Source organism: Biomphalaria glabrata, chromosome 15, assembly GCF_947242115.1.
Source record: "Biomphalaria glabrata chromosome 15, xgBioGlab47.1, whole genome shotgun sequence".
In the NCBI taxonomy this organism is placed as follows: Eukaryota; Metazoa; Mollusca; class Gastropoda; family Planorbidae; genus Biomphalaria; species Biomphalaria glabrata.
In genome coordinates, this window is record NC_074725.1 from 16,976,592 (window position 1) to 16,999,343 (window position 22,752).

At 34.8% G+C, this 22,752-nt stretch overlaps 1 protein-coding gene across 2 annotated transcripts; it reads left to right on the forward strand.

The window, feature by feature from the left end:
* Positions 1–4,166: 4,166 nt before the first annotated feature.
* Positions 4,167–22,240, forward strand: LOC106055751 (DNA excision repair protein ERCC-5-like). Of its 2 annotated transcripts, XR_008775075.1 has the most exons (17): positions 4,167–4,305; positions 7,199–7,343; positions 8,108–8,187; positions 8,685–8,780; positions 9,234–9,442; positions 9,736–9,796; positions 10,362–10,505; positions 11,448–12,045; positions 13,135–14,117; positions 15,608–15,727; positions 16,259–16,472; positions 17,019–17,163; positions 17,603–17,691; positions 18,650–18,752; positions 18,868–18,952; positions 19,091–21,849; positions 21,912–22,240. XR_008775075.1 is itself a non-coding variant. In XM_056012888.1 (16 exons), the coding sequence occupies exons 2-16, from the start codon at positions 7,256–7,258 to the stop codon at positions 20,963–20,965; spliced, it is 4,890 nt and encodes a 1,629-aa protein (XP_055868863.1). In that variant the 5' UTR covers positions 4,167–4,305; positions 7,199–7,255; the 3' UTR covers positions 20,966–22,240. The 2 variants fall into 2 exon arrangements, 1 of the variants encoding a protein (XP_055868863.1); XM_056012888.1 differs by having other exon boundaries at positions 19,091–22,240.
* Positions 22,241–22,752: the final 512 nt, after the last annotated feature.

Consider the following 22,752-nt stretch of genomic DNA (forward strand, 5'->3'; position numbering starts at 1 on the left):
ATCTGAACAAATAAATCAATTCGCCTGGAGATTAAAATCCACTTGCTCAATACAGCCCTTGTCCCAACTGCCACCTACGGCTTCGAGACCTGGAATGCTTGGCAGTGATGGCTGAGAAGGATCCTACGAATAACATACCGAGATAAGGTTACCAATAGAGAAATCTTTTCCCGCACAGGCATTAACCCTCTGTTTGGGACCCCTCAACTCAAGAAAACACTAAGAAACTGAAACAGGCATAAAATAGAGCAGTGAGATTCATAAAGCCTTCAGGATAGAAGACTTAAAAGTAAAGTAAAAATGATACATAAAACACTGAACCATAATCTTGAAATACAAAAACAAAATTTAATAAAATACTCAGAAAGACACAAAGTTAAAGACACATTCCTCGTTCCATATGCTAGGACAATTTGTTCAAAAGCTCCTTCTTCCCTAGCGCTATTAGAGCATGGAATGGGTTACCCAGGGGTGCCACCCATGAGACCAAGTAAAACCTGAAACCAGAATTTCCAAATTTTACAAACCCTGAAATCATAAACCCCAAACTTTACCAACCCTGAAACGTACCGCATATACAATTTAAGCACCAAAATTTTACGAAAGAAGAACAGTATTAAATTACTACCTAGATCTGTATCATAATATGCCCCCCCCCCCCATGTTTTAAATATGTAATTAGTAAGCCTATCATTATAATAAATAGAGTTTGTGTGTATTTATTGATAAAGCTTGTAATACAAGTTAAGAGGATTTAGTACAATTTTATATTAACAATGTTTGTAACCCCCCCCCCCCGCAACACACAGTTATTTTAAATGATGTTTCTCTCTTAACATTTTTTCCCTCATTATTCTTTTGAAGCAGCCTACTTTAATCAACATTGATAAAACTGATTCCATCAATGTACACGCATGGACCTGTAAATCTATTGCAACAAGATAAAATTGATTTTGAGATTTAGTACAGACCTACTCCAAAATGAACATTAAGATTTAGTTTCTAATATTTAAATGTAGACCTAGATGGCTAGAATGTGCTGGACTGCCTATACATAATTATAATTTATTTGTATAAAAAAAACAACTATAAATCTATTGACCAATCGATCTATTTTTTCTAGCCTTCAGGCGAATGCAAACTTACTAATTTAATTCTTCAATCATTGATTCTAGTTCTGATCTAAAAACGATATAAATATCCTAAATCTAGATCCTACTTCTATAATACTCTAGACATAGGCTAAGGCTCTATGCCAGTGTTTCTCAAACTGTGTGCCGCGGCACACTAATGTGCCGCCGAAGATTTGCAGGTGTGCCGCGGGAGTTTTGAGAACGCTACACGTGCAGCGTTACACAGGTCTACCAACTATTAAATGTTTATTTTACGTTGCGATGACATCCCCACTTACAACGACCAGTAATAGTAGTGGATTGCTCCATAGTGACGTAAAAGGGTGTTAGCTATTCAGGTTATGGAATTGTTCACTATATATATATTATTATAATGACTAAAAGTTAGCCGCCTTAGCAGACGTACAGCAGTTCTTGAATTGGTAACGATAATAATAAGCGATGTGTTTCATGTAAATTTGTTAGGTGTATGCTAATAATAACAAATTATCCATAATCATTATTCATTTTTATCCATGGAGAAATACGTTAGTAAAAATGAAACCGCGAAAGCGTTAAATGAAAAGCAAGGAACCAAACGAAGGTAAAAAGAAGCTCAAGGTTGAGCTGATTTCATTTTGGAGACTGAAAAAAAAGACTGGATTTTCTATTCATGACGAGATCTGGTGGGTTAAGGTGACATTTCTCTCTGATTTATTTGACAAATTAAATTAATTGAATTTAAGTCTTCAGAAACCATTATCACTGCATCCTCAAAACTGAAGTCATGTGGTGAAAAATTGTCTTTGTGGCAAAGTAAGATCTCGAAAGGAGTCCTGCTTTCCTACTTACTATGAATGTGCTTCAAATAAAGAAATCACCCCCGAAATTCTGGACACTTTGAAACACCTGCAGTCAGCATTGCAGCATTACTTTGCAACAGTTGGAAGTAATGTGTATGGATGGGCTAGCTATCCATTTGGAAACAATGAAGCTACAAATCTGACAACTGAAGAAGCAGAGCAGCTCATTGATTTAAAAAACGATGCAGTTCTTAAGTCAAGTTTTGCCGAGAAAAGCCTGGATGTGTTTTGGATTTCAATCAACAAGATATATCCTGCAATCAGTTTAAAAGCAATCAAAATAATTCTTCCATTTGCATCTTCATGGTTTTGTGAGTTTGGATTTTCAGCACTGGCTGAAATCAAATCTAAGAAAAGAGAGAGACTTCTTGCAATAGACGATGAAATGCGAGTTTGTTTGTCGACTTTGGAGCCTCGATTAGATCGCATTTGCTGTCAAAAACAGGCACACCCCTCACATTAAATGTAATACTTAAAAACAGGTAAAATATTTTTTTCTTTTTATTTTAAAACAACTGTTGCTCTTCGTGGTGTGCCGCGAAATTTTTGTAGTTTTTTCACTGTGCCGCCAGACAAAAAAGTTTGAGAAACACTGCTCTATGCCTATATGGAACCTATACAAATTTTAAAATATAAAACACGGGGAAAAAAAAAATTTTCTCACTCGTGAATTATTTTTTTTTCTATTTCTAGATCTAGGACTAGCCGCTAGGTACGCGAGTAGATCTAGACTATTCTAGACTATATCTATACTAAATACAAGACTTTACAGTCTAGATCAGATCTAGATTGATCATAGAAATAGATCTAGACTCTAAATCGAGCCGAGGCGCGTTCCGTAGATCTAGAAATTCTCTATAGATCTAGAATGTTTACACTTTTTTTTTTGTCACTTAAAAAAAAATACTGTACCGGTAAATAAAGCTTAGTGCGCATGCAAAGTGAAAGTCTCGCGAATAGCGAGATATGAGACTGGTCGATTTTGTTTAAAAATGGCGGCTCGCGCGATCGGAACTAACAAACTAAAATTAACGGGGGAAAATGACCAGAAATTTCGAAAAAATCTAAATCAACTAAAACCCTGGATTTTTACAAAATTGTAGAAGGCAAACCCGGAGGGGGGGGGGGGAAATCGGACCCATCAAAACCCGGATTTCCGGGTTATTCCGGAAAAGTGGCACCCCTGGGGTTACCTGAGCTAGCCAGGAAAACCAGTGACTTGGCGGAGTTTAGGTCATTGGTTAATATGCATGACTAAATGCATGACGCGTAGGACGTAATCATCTTCTTTTTTGAAGTAACGTCTATATCATATAAGATAAGATAAGGGAAGAGGTGACTGAACGTCGATTGACATTTGTGAGACATGAACAAGACGAAACACATTTACCAAAGTCGAAAAGAGGAACGCAAAAACATGGCCGTCAACGTTTAATCATGGCGTCACACCTTTTATGAAGGAAAGTGGCTGTGAAAGTCGCCTAAGACTGATTTTTGTGGAGAGAGCTTTCAGCCCTATGCGTCGAATGGCGTGTGAGGGGCTTATGTTTAGGTTTTTCTCAACATTTTACAATAAAAAAATGTTAGGCTACATTCGCCACTCAACATCAGATAAGATGCTTGAGAAGGGAGCGCTCTAAGCTCACTTAGAGTTGTCCGGGACGAAGCCAAGCGTTTTTCTACATTTCTGATCTTCAGAAACTCTTTCTCCTGACGTCTACAACACATAATTTTTCTCATAATAGGAAGATCACAAGTAAAATAGAATTAAATTAAGAAGGTTCGGGGACATGTTTAAGTTAAACTGTGAGTAATTTTTATTTTTAAAAGTTGCATTTTGGTAAATGCATTTTTCCGACTTGGGTGTCACCCCTTGGTGTGTGTCACCCGGTGCGGCCCGCACCCCCCAGTGACACCACTGGGTGTCGGTACGCCGTATCGGTGGGTACCGTCACAAAAAAAAAGCACTGGATATAGATAACAACATTAACATAATGATGTAAACCTAATATGTCCTTAGTGCCACCATCTGACATCAGCTTTTGAATGCACAAATGCTACCACGCCTATGACTATGAATGACCAATACTAAAGCACTGACATAGATCTTTAGCACAAACATATATAATCTTTGAGACCACTAGCAAATTTAACAGCAAGAAAATTTACTTTATCACAAAAGATTTCTTTTGCTTGAGAAACCAAAACAAAATAATGCTGAGTTAGCCCAGGTCCAGGACACGGAATGCGATCAGTTTAATTGTTTATCTAGAATTCTAGTTATAGATTTACCTACATCTTGAAAGATCTAGATCTATTACACTAAGCAGGTGAACAAATAGATCAATTAGTCACCCATATGTCATTATCATTATGTGCAGGATAATCATAATGAATGATAATGTTGACTAGAGAAGTAGATCTAGAAATAGATTCTAAATCACTGTTGGCAGTGTTGGCACATGACATGTTCAAAAACTTCAATGATGTTGGTGACTGTAAATACTAAATTGTCTAAATCATGTAAATGTAGATCTTAGTAAAAATATTATATTTATTCTATTATAATAATTATACCCTGTCTGTCTATAGGATAGACTAGTAACTAGACAAGTCACCGTCACAAGTATAGAGTCTAAGAGTATAGACTAAAGACTATACAAGTATAGCATAGATTGGTGTAATGACACAAGATGCGTAGAAGTTGAGGTTAATCAGGTTTTTCCTAAGTGATGTGACGAGTAATAAAAGAGTAGGTAAAGTAGGTTTACGAACTAGAAGAGTAACGGACAATACGCCTTAGAGAACGACGCTAGGCTAGCGACGACAGAGGACTGCCCTTTTTATTGTTCATTAAATTGTTGAAGTTATCAGCCAGCGTTATCAAGTATATTCTTTATTCATTCTGTTGTTGTGTCTTCTATGAACTTGCATGTACCATTAACATATATAATCATCAACAAAATAGACCATCAACATTGGGCATAGATTATAGATCTAGACTCTAGACTAGGGGTTCTCAACCTGTGGGTCGCGACCCCCTTGGGGGTCGATTGACGATTTGCCAGGGGTCGCCTAAGACCATCAAAAATAAGGATTGTTATTGTCTATTCTTTTATTGCTGTGTGTGTCTATTGGAGGGGGGTCGCGTCAGAGTGGTATATTGTAAAAAGGGTTCGCCAAGTTTAAAAGGTTGAGAACCGCTGCTCTAGACCTACTAACTACTAACTAACTAGATTCTAGAATGATCTAGATCTAACTGTAGTCATAATCATCAACACAACAGATAAAAATAAAAGTATTAACTATAATTAATTTAAGATATTGCTACTCTTCTAAAAATTCTAAAATGTTTTATTTCCTATAGTAATACGAGTCATGTACTATGTCATTGCTCTATCTATAAAATGACTCTAGATCTGTAAGTCATAAAGCTTAATTTTGTTCAAAAGAAAAATAATTAAATGTAGTAGATTTGCATGCATATTTTTTATTTTTTTTTATCAATATTTCGCTTTGCTTGGTGACTTAATAGATCATTTTAAGACTAAGACTGCTTTATTGATCCTTATGGAAATTTGTTGTGATTACAAATCCTGACTCTTTTCTCACATAAAGACAACACAACAGAAATATACAGATAAATACAACAGACACAACATAAAGAGTTCATTCAGCGACTACACACAGGCATCTTGGTCCTTTTCGTGTTTCCTGATCAACGAATAGCGTTGATATAGTCTGACCGAGTGAGGTACAAACAAGTTTTTGACAGCTCTGTTCTTGTCTTGATTGACAGCAGTCACCCACTTCGCGACGACCTGATGTAGTTCTGATGGAGCGGGTTACTGTTGTCTTCCAAGATTTTTTCAATTTTTCTAAGACACTTTTGTTCAAAAAGTTCCTTTAAATGTGGTAATGTTGTGAGTGTAATTTTTGATGCCCTTTTTATGATGTTTTCTAGACGACGCAACAGTTTACATGAAGCGTTGCCTTGCCAACAAATTATTCCATATATTAGCAGATTTTGTATTGTCACGCCATAAAAAGTATCTAGGATCTTCTTGTTTAGTTTAAAGCTATTGAGTTTGTATAGAAAAAAAAGTCGTTGGGCTGTTTTCTTTGTCAGAGTTCTAAGGTGGTCTTCCCACGAAAGCTTGTTATTAATGATATTTATATGCCTTCACTTGTTCTATAGATCTAGTGTTTATTTGCAGTTCACATATAGTTTGTTTTTTCTTTCTGAAATCTGAAATAAGTTCTTTAGTTTTTGGAACATTCAGTTCTAGAAAGTTGTCAGTGCACCAGTTTGTAAACTCTTCTTCCGAGCTTCGATACTGAGTTTCGTCTTTCTGAAATCTGAAATAAGTTCATTAGTTTTTGTATCATTCAGTTCTTGAAAGTTGTTAGTGTACCAGTTTGTAAACTCTTCTATCGAGCTTCGATACTGAGTTTCGTCTTCTGAAATAAGACTGACTATGGCAGTATCATCAGCGAATTTAATGAGTTTAACTGAGTCATAGATGCTTCTTATGTAATCAGTGTAAAGAGTGTACAGTACAGGAGAAAGTACACAACCTTGTGGAGCACCCGTACATAGTACTTGAGTTGATGATTTGGTGTTGTTGACTTTAACATACTGGGGATGTTGGGTTGAAAGCTTAGAACCCATGCTTGTACGTTAGGGCTGACATTTAAGATACTCAGTTTGTTTATCATTAGATGGTATTGAAAGCCGATGAGAAATCTACAAAGAGGACTCGTGCATATGTTTTGGGTGTATCGAGATGCTTATATTTTTGCTATCTTGGCTCCATCATATCCAACAATTTCCTACTGGATAAAAACATAAACAATAGAATCTGAGACATTAACAACTTTTTCCCAACTGTTAGTGTAGATTTTGAAGAGCTTCATGTCAAGTTTCCATACAGGTGCCATACATTAGTATACCGGTACCTTGAAAGCAGCTCTCATGCCTTCTGTTAGATCTCTATACAGATTCCAATTATAGAATAGATCTCTATATTTAGAGTGGTCTCCACTAGCACTGCCCACTGGTTAGTGTAGAGGCCTACTATAACATTTGGTCTCAATACAATCATTTTCACCTTCAGGGATCCACCATCACTTGCTTTCAATATATTAACCTTCAATAAAGATATTTGGATGTGTTGACTTCATTGAATTTCTAATTTTTTAGGATTTGTTTTTGTTCTTTAGATTGTAAACAGAGACCTGAGCCAATCGTTACCACAGGGGTTGCTTTGTGACTAGATCATGGGTGTCCATGGACTGTGGCAGTTGCTACATGCAGCTGGTCAACCAGTTTCATTAGAGTCTTTGGAGGGGAAAGTACTAGCAGTTGGTATCCTTTTGTCTTTCTCAGAGGTATATGGTAAAAAAAAAACAAGTCTTTATATATACCACTTAATGTTTTTTTTTTATTTTGCATGTGTTTGTGTCTCTGTGTGCTTAATGTCTGAAAAGAGTTTTAAGAAGAAAAGAGAAATAAATTGAATTGTTAGGTAAGTTTTCAAAGAATTACTTTTTGGAAAAATGTAGCCATATGATCATTGTACTGGTTAGACACCTTACTATCTGGTAGACACTCTTTTCATTAATTCTTATTTTCAATGGACCATTTATGTGCTTAGTTCATTTACTCTACATTAAAAAGAACCGTCATTGTTTGATTTTTAAATCGATTTAACCAAAACAAAAGGTTTGATCATTTGCATTTTGATGCAAGTATGATGGCTGAGTGGTAAAGTGCTTGGATTCTAAACCTTGGGTCACAGCTTCGAATCTTGGTGAAAACTGGGATTTTGAATTTCAGGAATTTTAGGGCGCCCTTGAATCCACCTAATTCTAATGGGTATCTGGTATTAGTTGGGGAAAAGTAAATGTGGTTGGTCATTGTGCTGGCCAAATGACACTCTGGTTGACTGCACCACTGAAAAAAATGACCTTTACATCATGTGCCCAACAAATCGTAAGGTCTGAAAGGGGAACTTAGAAATTACATGTAATGTATCTAGAACATTATTTTATTATTTGAATAAAAATGCATAAAATATTTGTATTGATTGAGTTATGAATGAGTGTAATGCTTGCCTTGACTAAGTTAAGATGTGAGTATATGGCTGCACCAGACAATGAAAGGGATGCGAGACAAAGATGGCAATCCATTACCTAATGCCCATTTGCAGGTTTGTTATTAATTTTTTTTGTCATTCTAAAGCTATAAACTTTTTAAAAAAATTTTACAAGCTTGTATCAACTCACGTCATGCTATTTTTCCTACTTCCCATTGACAAATTAAGTTGAAACTTGACACAATTATTAATTGTTCATAAAACAATATGAATCAATTTTAAAAAAATAACCAATTAAATTAATTAATTATTGGTTATTAAATAGTTTTCTTTCATATAGAAAAAAGGGAAGTAAATCTTTCAGTATTGATAGTAAATGTGCATTTCTTTCTCTTGCATAAACTTTGTTTTTAAAAAAGTATTTTTGAAATATTTTTTTTATAAATATATTTTATTACATTTTATGTTACAATTTACTATTAATCTACTCTAAATGTTAAGATTATTTTATACAATTACATTATTTAGAAAAAAAATATTACAAAAATGATATAGTAATGCATTTCAAATAATTTGACTAGCTTTCCTTATCTGATTGTCTCTATTTTCAGGGTTTATTTTCCAGGGTTTGCAAGCTTCTCTTTTATTCTATAAAGCCAGTGTTTGTGTTTGATGGAGGTGTGCCATTATTGAAAAAACAAACCATGGTACATTATATAAATTCATTGATTCTATTTATCATTTTATAATTACTTTTAACATTCATCGTATAGTTTTCAGTTCTTTTGAATTTTGTCTGGGTTCCATAGTACTGTTAATAAAAAGTCAATTTTGTAGGTTTTATCAAGCTTAGAATGTTTTAAACATTTGAGGCTTGACTTGAATTGAAATCTAAGAGGATAGACTTTATTGCCGTGTTTCCCAAACTGTGTTCCGCAGAACCCTAGTGTTCCTCGGGGCCTGAATAGGTGTTCCACTAACGGAACATGAATTAATTTCTCTTAAAAAATAAGCCAAGTGTTTGCTAAATATTCAGAATGTCTGATGTGTTCTGTTAATGAAAAAAAATTGGGAAACACTTGTTTATTGCATAGCTTTTATTATGTTTTTTTTTAATTGAAGAGTTAGTTTATGTAATGATTGATCTCTTGACTACGTAGGCTGCAAGAAGAGAAAGAAAAGCTGAGGCAGTGAGAGAAAGTAATGACATTGCACACAAACTCCTTCGCAATCTGGTACAGAGCAATGCTGTTAAGCAAGCATTGAGTGTCTCTGGCAAACCTCCCCGACCTGTTCCAGGGGTACAGAGAAGAAATCAGGAAAAAGATATATTTGAGCTGGCGCCACTGCCAGAAACGGAAGAAATTGGGTACCTTGTTTTGTTTGCTGTCATGTCAAATGTTTATGTCTAACTTCATGCTTAGGCTTTAACTTGGTCAACAGGAGTTCTAAAAAAAAGTTGAACTCCTAGTACTTAGCCAGTATTGATACTTGAATTTAAAGCAAAAAAATAAACAGTTATTCTGTTAAAGCAAGTAAGACGAATGGCATTGAAAGTCAGTTTTGTTAAATTGTGAAAACAAAAAATTTTAGTTGTATATTGTGTCTCTAAGCTCAGATTTTATAATTATTATTTATGTGTCTGTGTGTTACTATTTTCAGTTTGTCTTTAAATGCTGAAGAATGGGAGCGAGACTTTGAGCTACAAGAAAAATGCATCAAGGTATTAGTTATCTAAATATTAACAAAGTCGTTTTGATCTGTTGTTTTTCTTTTAATATCAGATATGGAACAAGGTATTACTTATCTAGGAGGCAAGGTGGCTGAGTGGTAAAGCGCTTGGCCACCAAACCGAGGTCCCACCCAGGATCAAATCCTGGTGAAGACTGGGATTTTTTATTTCTGGATCTTTGGGCCTCTCTGAGTCCACCCAGCTCTAATGGGTACCTGACATTAGTTGGGGAAAAGTAAAGGTGGTTGGTCATTGTGCTGGCTACATGACACCTTCCTTAACCATGGGCCACAGAAACAGATGACCTTTACATCATCTGCCCTATAGATCACAAGGTCTGAAAGGGGAACTTTTTTATTACTTATCTATATATTAACACAGTCATTTTGATCTGTTGTTTTTCTTTTAATATCAGATATTGACCAACTAATTTGCTGAACTGTTTTTGTTTTATTCTCATAAGACTCATATTACAGCTCTATTAATGTGCCATATTGTCATCTTTTTATTTTTTCTTCATTTTTTAAAAATCTTTTGTTTTTTTATTGCAACATAGGAGGGCTTGGCATCTTTGTCTGAAGCTCACCCAGAGTCAGAAGAGTTCAAGTCTCTCCCTATGGAGATACAGCATGAGATTCTCCATGAATGGAAAGAGAGGAACAAGTACCACAGCCTAAGTTCACTAACTAAGATGCCTGAAGTAAGGATACAGTACCCTACATTTTTTAAAATTTAAAACGCTTTTCTTCCGAAACGACGTCCCAGTTTTGAATTCTGGTGAAGATTGTTTTTGTTTAACTTCGGGATCTTTTGGACGCCTCTGAGTCTACCCAGCTTTAATGGGTACTTGACATTAGTTGGGGAGAGTAAAAGTGGTTGGTGGTTGTGCTGGCTACATATCACCCTCCCTAACCATGGGCCACAGAAAAAAATGACCTTTACATCATCTGCCCAAGGTCTAAATGGGAAACTTTATTTTACTTCTGTATAGCACAATGTTTATGCTATAAGCATGCTCAGTGTGCTCTGGGCCAATCTCCCTTTGTGGACTCATGGGGTATCTGAGAAGTTACACACAACTCAGCTTGAGTTGGAATTCAAACTCAATCCACCTTGACAAGCAAAATTTAACAAAAATCCTTTTTTTAAAAAACAAAACTTATATGAGGAGAAGAAAAAAATAATTAATAACCAATTGACTGATTGGTTAATTTTTTAATTGATTCATGTTTTGATACGTACAATAAAAAATTGTTAAAAGTATCAACTTGATTCGAGAATGCGTGTGGGAGAAATAACGTGAACACTTATCTGGGGGGCAAAACCCTACAAATTTAGCCATAACTGTGAATACTGAAGGATTAACTTCCCTTGTTGGTATCAAACAAAATAATTAATTAGCAGTAGTTAATTGACTAATTGGTTAATATTTTTTTAATTGATTCATGTCTTGCCTATGCGAACCAATAATTTTGCTAAGTTACAACTTGATTCGATAATGGGTGTGTGAGAAATACTGTGTACAAACTATTGACCAGACAGACAGTGATTTGTATTTTCTTGATCATAATATATTAAACACTGTGTTTCCAGAGTCTTCCTAATTGTTGTCTTTGTCATAAAGTTTCATTGATCTTTTCAGGATTCAGACAGTTTCTCATCTTACCAGTTGAAGAAGCTGATGAAACAGAGCAAGCTTTCCAGTCGCATAGAAGAGGTCCGCAAAGAGATGTCCTCTAAGACCGCCACAAACCTCACCTACTCTCTAGGGGACGACTACTACGGGGACGAAGTAGAGTCAAGAAGAATAGTGTCAGAAGATGCTGCCCACTATGTCCTCATCAAAGGACTGACAAAAAGAAAACAGGAAGAAGAAGCAGAAAAGTATGAGCTCCAGAGTCGGGTCAAACTTGAGAAGGTCGAGGAAGAAGAGGAGGTCAAGGCTGTTGTGGACAGTTGTAAAACTAGCAAGACTTCTCCCCCTGTAAATTATGAAGAGCCAGAAGTCATGTCCACCTCGTCAGATTCTGACAGTGGCATAGAAACGTTTGTTAACCAAAGAAAAAACTGGTCAGTTGGTAAAAAACGAAAAAGCAAGATCTCAAGACCAACAAATAAAAAAGGGAAAGATTCTCACACTGAATTCTCTAAGGTCAACTCTTTAAAAGAACACAGTACAACTGATGACAATGTAAATAGATCATTGCAGGAATTGAAAAATGAAGATTCCAGTTCTGAAGGTAAGTTTTTGATACTTTAATATTTTGTACACAATGTTCACTTCTCAATGAAATTTAATATTGGCTTTCTTGTGTGGCTCAGAAATTTAATGTGCAAAATGCAAAAGAAAAAATAATTCTTTGATAAAAAATTATCGGGGTCTCATTTTTGATGTTTAATGCTTGTGTGTTTATTATAAGTAAGTGTAGATTTATATGGTTCTCAAATCTATACATGGTACAAAAATTATCATTGACTTGATACTACTATCAATTTTTTAAATATATATTGTATTTTTACATGATGTACAGTGTGTTTTCTCTCATTTTATGATTTCAACTATCAAAATTAAATTAAATTCTATTTAAATCAAATTGAATATTGTGTCATTGGATTAAACTTCTGGAAATACCAAGACATATTAACCACCCAAAACCATTGTAACACACTTAGTGGCAAAAGCCTTTATTTAGATTTTAAACAACTTGGGTGTATTCCTCAAATGAATAAATAAATTTCTTTTGTCTTTAAAGGAAGACCTTCAACTATATTGAAGTTTTCTTCAGTCATTGTTAATATCCATCTAGGTTTCATGCTACTGTAACACTCTAAGAAGAAACAAACAAATGAGTTTGTCTATAACACATATCTAGGCAGGTACAAAGAAGGAACTTCTCAGTACTATCAAATATCAAAGCATGATATAAAAGTAAATAAGTAAATTTCCCCTTTCAGACTTTGCAATCTATGGGGCAGATGATGTAAAGGTCATCTGTTTCTGCGGCCCACAGTTAACGAGGCTGTCATGTGGCCAGCACAATGATCAAACGCCTTTACTTTCCCTAACATGTCAGGTACCCATTAAAGCTGGGTGGACTCAGAGGCGCCTAAGGATCCTGAAATTAAAAATTCTAATCTTCACCAGGATTTGAGCCGGGACCCCCAGTTCAGAAGCCAAGCACTTTACCGCTCAGCCACCGTGCCTCCTAAAGCATAATATGGTTTTGGCAAATCATAACAATAGCAGTTAACCATTATTAATTTTTTACTTTTTAAGCTTTACATTTTTATTGTGTATGATATTTATGAAACTGTATTTTTGTGGTCAGGTGAATTCATTGAAGTGACAATCAACCCAAATGCTACAGTGGAGGAAGATGATCTCTTTCCAGCCAGTATTTTTCAGTTGTCCAATCAGCCCAATGATGGTGAAAAAGATGCATGCAATGTTGAGAAAATTTTTACACCTGCATCTAGTTTTGCTGCGGATACTAGCGTAGAGAGGGAAAATGCTGATCAGTGTGGAGATGGAATGGATCCTGGCATAACTAATGTTGGCTTGATAAAAGATGTCCCTGGATACAATGAAGACATAATAGCCAAGAGAAAGAGTATTTTAGATGACATTCGAAATGAGTTGGCAAGAAAGAAAGAAAGTGTTGAAGCTACTTGTGGTGATGTTGATGCCAATATTGATGAAGATACTGTCATCGCAGTTACCAAAATAAATGCAAATGAGGTTGTTGCTGATTTGGACTACAGCACAAGTGGGGGATTTCTTCATGAGGAATCAAGTGAGGAAGAAAATGCTGGAATCAGCAGTAATATAAACAATGTTGGTAATGCAGAATACGATGCTAATTCTACTAGTACATTTGATGTGATGAGAAGTCCAGAACATGCACTGACTTATTCCCCTAAGATCTTGAAAAATCCTGCAAATATAAGTATTTCTAAATCTTCTGATTCTGATGATGATTTGAAACTTGCTATTGAGCTATCTTTGCAGACAGCCAAACAGGAAAAGAAGTCTGCTGTTGAGGATAAAGTCCCAAGCTCTAATGTTAGTGAAGAGGAAAGTTCTGATGACGACACTTCAGTTGCTATAAACAATGAACAAGAGACACCAATGGAAGACACTTACAATCAGAACTCTGACTCCACACCACCCATTAGTTTCACAACACCCATTAGTCCTACAAAAAAAATGACAGCTGAGTCTGTGTCACCAAGTAAAGGTCTCATCAGACCTCAACCTGAAGATTTTGATGAGGCAGATATTAGGGGGGATAGCTTTCACAATTTAAATGAGGTGAGTCTGTTTCATTTCAATTGATACCAAAGAATTTAGTTAATATTGGAGATGTTCTCAAATGTAACTCTTTCAAACATTTTTGCTGATGGATTTATTGACACGTACGAAACTATTAAGCCAACATTGTTTTTCATTATCATTGGATATTTTCCTTAAGATGGCTATTGACTATTTGAAATGTTGTATTTCTTATTAATTTTTTTAAAAACAAAATACTAGTTATAAGGCTATGGGCTAAAAATACAACAACCTCAATTGTCTAATGGAAAGAATGTTGACTTACTGATAAGGAATTTCTGATTCAATTCTTAAGACTCATTTTTAAAAAAACTATTTGTTTTTGGCAAATTTTAATTGTAATTTTAATATGTTTATTAGGATTATATATTTATGTGTAGATTATATATTTTAATGTTTGCTTAAATAAATTATAAATTATGGCTTTTATATAGCGCTACTTTCATGCTTATAGCATGCTCAGAGCGCTTTGGTCCAATCTCAGATGTTGACCAGTGGGGGGAGGGGGTATCTAGGAGAAGGTTTTTTCATGCTGCCTTCAGGCGCTCAGTAAATACAACTCTGCCCGAGTTGGGTGTCGAACCTCAAGCCCCCTTCATAGGTAGCCAAGCCAAGTTCAAGGGCACTTAGCCTCTTGACAACACTTCCTGCTAACTCTAAGGTTGGGGATATTGTGATATTAATATGGCTTTTTTTTCTTTAAATCAGGTTTCATTTAATTTAAGGTTAGAGTTATGTGAAAGCAAGTTCTATTTCTTAGAATTGTTGAGCAAGACTGGTGGAATTGATTGGGACATAGAATTATGTTTAAGCTTAGGACTGCATGGGGGACATTTATTGCTACATGAGACTTTGATCTCCTAACTTGATCTGTTTATTCAATAGCAAACTCTGGGTTGAACTTTACATTTCAATTTCAATAGATGACACTAATATTAGGCATATTAACACCTATATTTTCTATTGGTGTGCCCTCTAGTGTCATTTTTATTCAACAATTCATTGGCACATCTCTGTAACCTTAGAAACACTAGGTTCACACTGGAATCGGCACTGTTTCAAAGTATAAGGGATTACTAGAAAGAGAGATTGAACACTTGGTTTTAGGAAGCCTTTCAGAATGAGAGCACTAGTACTATGTTTTGCTAAGTACTTTTAGAGTTTGGTTTTTAAATACCTTCTGAGAGCATCTCCTAAAGAAAGTCAACATGATAATTTGGATAATGCATTAGTAACAATTATCAGTAAAAGAAAAAAATGATATAAATATACACTGACACACTCAAACCTAATTTTGTAGCTTTGGTATTAATACACAATATATTTTTTTTTAATAACATTTTTGTTTTGATAAGAGTTTTAATCTTCAACTATTTACATTATATTTTATTTATGACCCTATTTCATTTTTTAGTTGTGTTTGTGATTACTGCATATATTTTTATCTTTTCTATTAAATCTCTATTCAGGAAGATCTAATGGATATTAACAGTTATTTGGCAAGCGAACGAGAGACTCTAGTCTCAGAACAAGGTAAACAGAACAGATTTGCAACTTCTGTGACTGATCAGATTAACCAAGAGGCACAGGTGAATCCTATCTCTTTTTTATTTCTCTAATGTTTCAAAAGTGATTTAGGCTATACATTATCTACATCTAATGTGCTTTGAACTTTTGTTTACTAGCAAAGCAAAAACAAAAAAAAACTATAATGGTTTGGGTTTCATTCTCTTCTTTCCTTCATTAGCCACCATCAATTATATTCAATCATTTTCTAAGCAACATTTTGCTGTTGTATTTTACTTTTTATCTTATCAATTTTATAATGAGATGCAGCTTTTTTATCACAAGGTGGGATTAGCTTCTGCCTGAGTACCCATTCAATATAGTTTTGTATTTTTCATATTTGTATAGCATAATACATTTTTGTTTTGTTTTCTGTGTGACTTAAAAGATAATGCTTGACACATATCCTAAGAAATGTGAGCAAACACTGCAAGAGTGTTTCAATTTATGCTATTATTTTTTATGTTCAACTAAAATGTCTGTCAGTGTAATGTTCATATACCTATCTATTAGTGTATGGTTTGTTGAAATAATTTTTTTGTTAACCTATTCAGGAACTCTTGAAACTTTTTGGAATCCCTTATATAGTCAGCCCAATGGAAGCTGAAGCTCAGTGTGCCTTCTTGGATATCACTGGCCAAACTCATGGCACTATCACTGATGACAGTGACATTTGGCTGTTTGGAGGTCGCAGGATGTACAAAAACTTCTTCAATCAAAGTAAATATGTGGAGATGTACAGTCTTGATAACATACGCAACCATTTTGGTAAGTACATTGTGAATCAATGAATGAATGGCGATGCCTTTGATTCCAATCATTAAGGATGAGTGCAGTGTTTCACATGGCCATACAAACCCAGTTACGACCTGCATATTATTTTACATCTGATGCTAACTAAGTCATCGTTGATGTGAGTTTTCTTTAAGTCTTCTGTGCCTGTCATCTACAATGGTTTTTCTTTGGGTCTCAAATGTGTTCCCCATGGCTTTCATGAGATATCTCCAGCTGTCTCTTTCAGAGGCCATCTGCTGCCAGCTACTTTCCTCTATGCCAGTGAGGGCAAAATGGTGCCTAAATTGATCTTTATAATGCTGTTATGCCATCCTCCTTTAAGCTTGCCAAAAAAAGTACATTGTAATGTGGTTTAAATAAACTTTACGGGGGATAATCTTTTTATAAGAAGTGTTACAAATGAAGGCTATTTACATATACAGTGTTTGGCTATGGAAAAAATGTAAACAACAGTAGAATAGCTTGTTTGAGTGTGCACACTTCAGGTACTTGTTTTTAATCATTTTTTAAATTTCTCAGGTCTTAGTAGAGAACAGTTAATCAACATTGCTTTGCTGTGTGGCAGTGACTACACTGAGGGACTTCAAGGCGTGGGCCCAGTTAGAGCTTTGGAAATAATGGCTGAATTTCCTGGAGATGGAATTGAAGGCTTGCTTTTGTTCAGGTTTCTGGCTTTATCATTTCTTTTGATTTTTAGTGGCTAAAGCAATGAAAAGTGGATTGTATTTGTCTGGGCTGTCATTCCACAAGGCAAAAAAGAAAATTTCTTTTATAAATTGTTTTCATCATCTTCATGTTGCTGAAAATGGGATCAATGTTTTTTTATTAAATTTAATTATATATGCACAAACTTATACAGGAAGTCCTTGGTTTATGACAATCTGTATCTGCCTCATTTTGTAAACTGATTTATGGTGTAAATCAGAACATATGTACATGCTGTACGTAATTACTGTAAGCACTTATCCTAACCAAACACCTCTTCTATCACAGTAATTTGCATACTTATAAAAAAAAAACACATTAAGGAAATATATTCTTTCAGAAGTGAAACAAAAATTTTAAAAAGTTTTGATGCTATACTTACTCATTTCTGCTTCTAGGAAATGGTGGGACAAGGCGAAAAAAAAAATGACTGCTAGCTCAGAAAGTAAACTCAGAGCTCGTCTAAAAGATTTAAAACTTGTTCCTGGTGAGTCAGAATAAATGTTTGAACTAGAATAAAATTGTTAGATGACCATAACAGCTTTTCGAGATCATTAATTGTAAAAAGATCACAAACATCTTAAGTATTGCCCTTAAACTATAACATTTATCATATTTTGCTGTGGGATTGTGATTAGACTGAGGGACAAGAAGGCATTGATAGTAATTAGACTGAGAGACCCCCAAATGTTGATAGTGATTAGATTTAGGGATAAGAAGGCATTGATAGTGATTAGACTTAGGGATAAGAAGGCATTGATAGTGATTAGACTTAGGGATAAGAAGGCATTAATAGTGATTAGACTGAGAGACCCCCAAATGTTGATAGTGATTAGACTTAGGGACAAGAAGGCATTGATAGTAATTAGACTGAGAGACCCCCAAATGTTGATAGTGATTAGACTGAGGGACAAGAAGGCATTGATAGTAATTAGACTGAGAGACCCCCAAATGTTGATAGTGATTAGATTTAGGGATAAGAAGGCATTGATAGTGATTAGACTTAGGGATAAGAAGGCATTAATAGTGATTAGACTGAGAGACCCCCAAATGTTGATAGTGATTAGACTTAGGGACAAGAAGGCATTGATAGTGATTAGACTGAGGGACTACCATTTAAGTTCTAGACTCCCATGTATCACTTAAATAATATTTAAGTGGTAAGCTTTTGTTAGATTTTCTTTTTAGTTCTATGAATGTGATATTCAAATGGATTCACTAATATATCTTTATTTAAATTGAAATAGTTTTATGAAATATAAAATCTCACACCTTTTTAATTTTTTAACTTATCTTACTAACAAACAAATATTTTAAAATTACCTTTTCTTCATATTGGCTTTACAAATTTTTCTAAAATATATCAATTAGAAGTAAACATGTATAAAGTACACAAAGTTTAATAGAGAATTTTATTATTATTTTTTGTGTATGTGAGTTAACAGGTTTCCCAAGTGAAGCTGTTGTCAATGCCTACTTAAACCCAGAAGTGGATGAGTCAAGGGAAAAGTTCACCTGGCGCTTGCCTGAACTTGATTTATTAAGAGAGTATCCTTGATTCTGTCAACACTATTTTCATGTTCTTGTTTAAGTTTTTATTGCAATGATGTTTTATTGCGTCTTGACATACACGTTCAGAATTTTTCTTGACTCCAAATTTCATATTTGCTAAGATAAAGTTTGGCTGGAATAGAGAAAAGACAGATCAGTCTCTACTGCCAATGATGAAACAACTAAATCAAAAAGAAGTGAGTGTAACGGCTCAAGTATTTGTACAATTGTATAACTCTTGAATTTAAAAATACGTTTAATATAATGTAAAAGTTTCTTATATTTATTTTAGTACTAAATAATGGTTGGTTAAGATGTTCGATTTTTTTTTTCAGCATCAGAAGAGAATTTCCTCTTACTTCCAACCAGAAAGTTTTATAAAGACTTCCAAAATTAAGAGTGAAAGATTGAAGAAAGCCTTAGATTTAGTCAACAATCCACTACTTGAGAATGAGAGCAGCTCTGAAAGTGACGCAAGCCAGAATGGAGAAGTGGTTGAAAAGAAAAGAAGAGCTGAGTATGAGGGTCAGGGGAAAACTCTTGAGGTGAAGTCAAAGAAGAAATCTGCAAACTTATCAGAATGTACAGCAGATAAATCTGGCTACAAAACACTTCAGGCCAAGACAAAGGGAAGTAAAAAGGCAGGACAAAAAACAAAACCAACAAACAAAAACAAATCCAAAGAAACCAAAACTACAAGAAGTAAGAAATTAACTCAGGAATCAAATCTTCAAATACCTGAAACAAGTTTATCAGTGGAATCAGCTTGTGACATTGCAGATGATTTCATGACAAATATGGCTCAAAAAGTTCTGGAAGCAAATAAAGAGCTGACAAAAGAGATTAAGCCAAAAACATTAGCTGTTGAATGTGTCCAGGATGTCAACTCTGGACCACCTAAACATAAAATGCTAGTTTCTTTAGACAGAATAAAGCCGCACAGAGGCAGGGGAGGAATGGGATTTAGTAAACGCGCAAAAGTGAAAACAGGTGTGGTGAACTTGTCTGAAAGTAGCAGTGAAAGTGAAAAAGATGATACATCTAAACTTACTGAGTCTGAAATGAAAAGTAAAAAACGAAACTTCAAGGGAAATAATTTAAATGTAAGTCCAAGTTCCAAGAAGACCAACAATTTATCAGCTAATAAAGTTAACAAGATTGTACCAACATCTGGAAAAGTTCCAAGCTTGAATCAAAGGCAGAATTTGTTAAAATCTTCCAGTACAACTAAAGATGGTGCAGAAAAGGAGACACTGCCAAGTTCAAATGACCGTAGTTCTAGCATTTCTTCCAGGCCTGCTGCCCTAGCTGGGTCTCTGTTGAATGTTGATACCCCTGAGGGTGATATTCGTAGTGCTGATGTCTCCATCATCAACAAAAAGAATTTGCCAGAGACACTGGCATTCCTCAACCAAAGAAGCAAAGAGGAAAAGTTAATTCTGCAACAACTGAAAGGAGGTCACAGTCTAAACTCTGTGGAGAGGAGACTAGAGGCTGATGAAAAAAGGCCTAAATTTTCATCCCTCCTTAGTGCTGCACCTCTAAAGCCCAACCCACAAAAGACCTCTTTTGAGGATTTACTTGCGGGCATGGATAATGTTGCTAAAACAGATGTCCAAAAACGTTCCAACAGAAAGGTGTCTGAAACAGGAACAAATCTGAGAGGTAATGACATAAAAAATAAAAGAACAGAGAATGATGCCAACTATTCAGCTGACTTTGTTGTCAACAAAACGAAAAGCACTTCAAGTGCATCCAAAAAGCTATCTAAAAACATTGGATTTGGCTCTAGCGATGAAAGTTTTGACATGGATACTAGCCTTGATTTATTATCAGCAATGCCATCTGAACGTAGTTTCAAAACAAAAAAGGCTTTACGTTTTGACCAACCCATTGGGGGATCAGATGAAGAAGACACGGGCACTAAAACTGCAGGCAAAAAGAATAAATTTAGGCAACAGATGAAACATTTGAATGACTCCAGATCAATCAGGGGTCATGGAGTCCTGCCCTACTCTGGAAAAAATGATCAGGTTAGGGGCAGGAGTTTTGCTGGGAAAGGCAAAGGTCGTGGTAAGAACAGACAAAAGATGAGTCCTTATAATACCATTGAGGATGAGATAATGTTTGAGGAGAAGGTCAGGGAATCATTCGGTTATGAGGCATTGACCGAGGCTGACCTTGGAAGTGACTTCAGTGATTGTGATTAGTTGATTCTCATTGACATTTTGTGAAATGTATTTCCATTCATCTAAGTTGCAGGAGGAAAGTTTGACAAATTTAAGTCATTAATAATTGTGAACAAAATAATGTGTGCAAGTATTTGAATTATTTGTGAAATTAAACTATAATCTTTCATTTGAGATTTGCCATTAATGAAATAAGTTGAATAATAAATTAGGCATTTTAACAGAACCACAACATTCCTGTAATCCTTGATCACAAAAACAAATAATTCTGTAACTTTATGTCCCCAAAATGTGTAAGAGAAACCTTTATTACAGAGCTTATAGATTAACTCACTTCTTCTGCCTGGTACACATTTTGTACACTTTTTTTTCTCCCACTTCTCATTCTCAGATCAGGTTGAAATTTTGCATATTTATTCATTGCCCATGGCTATACATGAATCAATTTTTAAAAAAATTTACTTTATCAATTAGTGGTAATTGATCAATATCGTTTTATGTGGGAAAAGGGAGTTAATCCTTGCACTATTAAAAGATGTGGCAGTGAATTTGCGGATCTTCCCCTTAGATAAGCTTTGTTTTTGTTTTTTTATGTATTTTTGAATATTTTGCATGTTTTTAATATTTTTCTTATACACTTCATCATTCTATGAATGTATCATTATATGATAATGTGGTGATGTGTTTAGCTCCTAGCCAGGTGTCTTAAGTTTGAATCTATGTCAAGTGAACAAGGACTTATAGAGTACTCATGAAATAATTGAGACAATGAAGTCAGTTGGACACTCTGGTGGCTACATGAAACCTTTGTTAACAGCCACAAGAAGAGCTGAACTCTTTATATTCTGCTCCATAGACCCCAAGTACAGTTGCAAAGAAAAATAACTAGAGTTACTTACTCTTAGGTTGAGTTAAGATGACTGTACTTACTCTTAGATTGAGCTAAGATGACTGTACTTACTCTTAGGTTGAGTTAAGATGACTGTACTTACTCTTAGATTGAGCTAAGATGACTGTACTTACTCACTCTTAGATTGAGCTAATATGATTGTACTTACTTACTCTTAGATTGAGCTAAGATAACTGTACTTACTTACTCTTACATGGAGCTAAGATGACTGTACTTACTGTTACATTGATCTGTTTTCTGCTAGCCATGCAGTAAATATTTGTGAGTCTGAACACAAGTTTCTCCCAACTAATACAACATATGCAATCTGAAAAGAAATGACTTGCAAATGCTTATGTTACACTTCATCTTGTTACCCTTGAAAATAAATACTGTAGGATTTGTGACATTTTTCAGTCTTGTCTTTTCTTTTTTATTATTTCGAATGTTTCATTTTACTTATATTATAAAAAAAATCTTTTTTTTTTTCCTGCATTCAAAATGTCTTGTAGCAATCACTACAATAAAAAAAAAATTAAGGGAGGTAATAGCTTTTTTTAAAATTTCAACACAAATCACACAGTGAAGCTGAAGCATGTCGACATTTATTGATGTAAACAGTTGACAAAACCCAAACAAAGACTTTGCTGGTTACCTCCCATCTCTTTCACCCAAGCACTCTACTTCATTGTCTCCCATTCCGATTCCATTTCTTACCTCCTCTTGGTTTTCTTCTCGCTCCATACTTGTTTGTTCTCATTTTAAAAGCTCCTTTCTCTGATCAAATTGAAACTTTGCACAATTATTATTTTTAAAGAAAAAAAAAGATTAATTAATTATCGGTAAGGAAATAATTCAGTTTGATGTGCAAAAAGGGAAATTAATCTTACAGTACCGTAAGCTGTAAATGTGCAGTTAT